We start from the raw sequence: 2573 nt of genomic DNA on the forward strand, positions 1-2573 counted from the left end.
TTCATTGCATCTATGTCCTGTCACAGTAAAAATTAATTTTTTTACTTTTTATTCTCATTTTATACCCCAACCCTCGTATAAAACGTAGGTAAAACGTATATTTCTTTTGCACACGACCCCCTTACAGGTTATGCAACAGGTATAGAAAACGCAGGTCAAAGGTGCACACGGCCCCCTAATTTTTGTTTGCACACGGTCCTTACAGATGATGTAACAGGTATAAAAAGCCAGGTAAAACGTGCACACGGCCCCCACACCAGGTATATAAAGCAAAAAACTGTAAAATTTAAAGATCAGTCTTAGTTGATATTTTTCAAAACTGGACAGAGGTGAAAAAATAGAAAGCAATGATGAATACCTCAGAAAATTCCCAGTATTATGTAACACCTGAAGGATATGTAGGAGCCCCCATGGCAGAGTCACAGGATGCACTGGATTTGGGCATGTATAATTTTCATGAATATGTGGAAAAAGAAGATATAGGCATATAAAATACTACTCTGGATGGGATTGTTAACATGCTGTCTGGTCTGGATAACAAACTGAATTATGTCAACGCCAAGATGAGGGATCTTGATAACAAGGTGAATAAATTGAACACCAAGGTGAGTGATCTTGATAACAAGTTGGATAAACTGAAATGTTACAACAGCAGTGGATTTTGTTACATTAGTGCCCAATTATCCCCAATCACAAAGTCATTAACAGGAAAGACAAAAAATGAGAGGGAGGGAACCACTTACTAGAAAAAAGAAGGACCAGGGGGATCAGGAGAGAGTAAGAAAATTAAACAGATGGATCCATGCTACGTATTGGTAAAAGACATACAAAAAACTGAAGAAAAAAAGTCTCGGGAAAACAAGAGGAAACTACCCCTGACCACAGAAAAGGCCCAGAAGAAAAAGAAAATGTAATTGGATGTATTTTTTCATTGTGAATAAAAATAGCCTTGTTCTACTATAGTGTATGTTCTTGTCTTTTTTTTTCAGTAAAAAAAAAAAATCCAGGTTCTTGTCTTTCAGTAAAAAAAAAATCCATTTTTGCACAGGGTCCTTACAGATAATGTAACGGGTATGAAAAACGCAGGTAAAAGGTATTTTTTGCACAGGGTTATTACAGATCCACCAGGTATATAAAGCAAAACTGTAAAATTTAAAGATCAGTCTTGGTTGGCACTTCAAACTTGACAGACGTGAAAATAGAAGCAATGATGAATACCCCACACAACCCTAGTTTTGTGACACCTGAAGAATATGTAGGAGCTCCCTTTAATTTTCAAGAATACATGAATAAAGAAGATATGGGCATCTTGACTACAACTCTGGATGGGATTGTCAACATGCTGTCTGATCTGGATAAAAAGCTGAATGATATGTACAACAAGATGAGTGGTGCTGAAAACCAGCTGAATCATCTGAAAATTTACATCACCAAAAAGAAAGGAGGAGGAGGAAGCACTTACCAGAAAAAAGAGGGACAAGGGGGATCAGGAGAGACTAAGAAAACAAGACAGACGGACCCATGCTACATCTGCAAAGAGTTAGGGCATTGGGCCCCAGATTGCCCCAGAAAAAAACAGGATTCGTTCTACAAATGCGGGAAATTTGGGCATTGGGCTAATCAGTGTACAGAGGAGGATCACCAATTCGTAAAAGACATACAAAAAACTGAAGAAAAAAAGCTCAGGAAACCAAGAGGAAACTACCCCTGATGAGTGATAAGGGACAGAAGAAAAAAAAATGTAATTGTATTTTTCATTCTGAATAAAAATAGCCTTGTTCTAATCTGTCTTTTGTTATTTGTTATTGTTTTCAGTAAAACCAGTTTGAACTGGTTAGGCTGGCTAGCCCGTCTAGATTGTGAATGAATGCGTGACGTCATAATGACATTCTTTTGAGTCGCTGCCAAAATCGTAGTAGCAGCGTATAGTATAATGTAAACACAGTGTAAGCGCTCCGTATTTAGGGAATAGGTTAGGGGTTAGGGCTAGGGGGGATGGTTAGGGTTAGGGGGCTAGGGTTAAGGGGATTAGGGTTAGTTAGGGCTAGGGTTAGGGTTAGTTTGGATTAGGGTTAGGGTTAAGGGTTAGGGTTAGGGGGCTAGGGTTAAGGGGATTAGGGTTAGGGTTAGTTAGGGCTAAGGGGGTTAGGGTTAGTTAGGGGGTTATAGTTAAGGGATTAGGGTTAGGGTTCTAGTCTAGGTGTAAAAAGTAACTTAATTTTACACTTTTTGTAACTTAATCACGACCAAGTGTAAAATGTAACTTAATTAAGTGTAAAAAGTAACTTAATTGTGTAAAATGTAACTTAATCATTTCAAATGTAACTTAATTATTTTTAACCCCCAATTATCGATCTCTTTGATTTTATTGATTATTTTAGCCCGAATTTACTCTGTTTTTGGCTTCCTAACCCTCTGTGTTTTAGCGTTATATCTTGATTTATAGCTGAGATCTGAACCTATTAGGTTACTTTTTACACATTTATTCAGACTATTTTCTAATGTTTTTAATTATAGAAATTAAACTTTTAATTAAAATTATATGTATAATTAAATTTTTTTGGATAACATTA

At 36.6% G+C, this 2573-nt stretch overlaps 1 protein-coding gene across 1 annotated transcript; it reads left to right on the plus strand.

Moving 5' to 3' along the window:
* Positions 1–1210: 1210 nt before the first annotated feature.
* On the plus strand, positions 1211–1711 carry LOC134283216 (uncharacterized). Its single transcript, XM_062765664.1, has one exon. The coding sequence runs from the start codon at positions 1211–1213 to the stop codon at positions 1709–1711; it is 501 nt and encodes a 166-aa protein (XP_062621648.1).
* The last annotated feature ends 862 nt before the right edge of the window (positions 1712–2573 follow it).

This window comes from Saccostrea cucullata, unplaced genomic scaffold, assembly GCF_032062105.1.
Source record: "Saccostrea cucullata isolate Sc308-1 unplaced genomic scaffold, CSIRO_AGI_Scuc_v1 ctg870, whole genome shotgun sequence".
In the NCBI taxonomy this organism is placed as follows: Eukaryota; Metazoa; Mollusca; class Bivalvia; order Ostreida; family Ostreidae; genus Saccostrea; species Saccostrea cuccullata.

Bases quoted from the DNA above. Each gene is read 5' to 3' on its own strand.
- LOC134283216 (XM_062765664.1), top strand. From the start codon at position 1,211: ATGAATACCCCACACAACCCTAGTTTTGTGACACCTGAAGAATATGTA.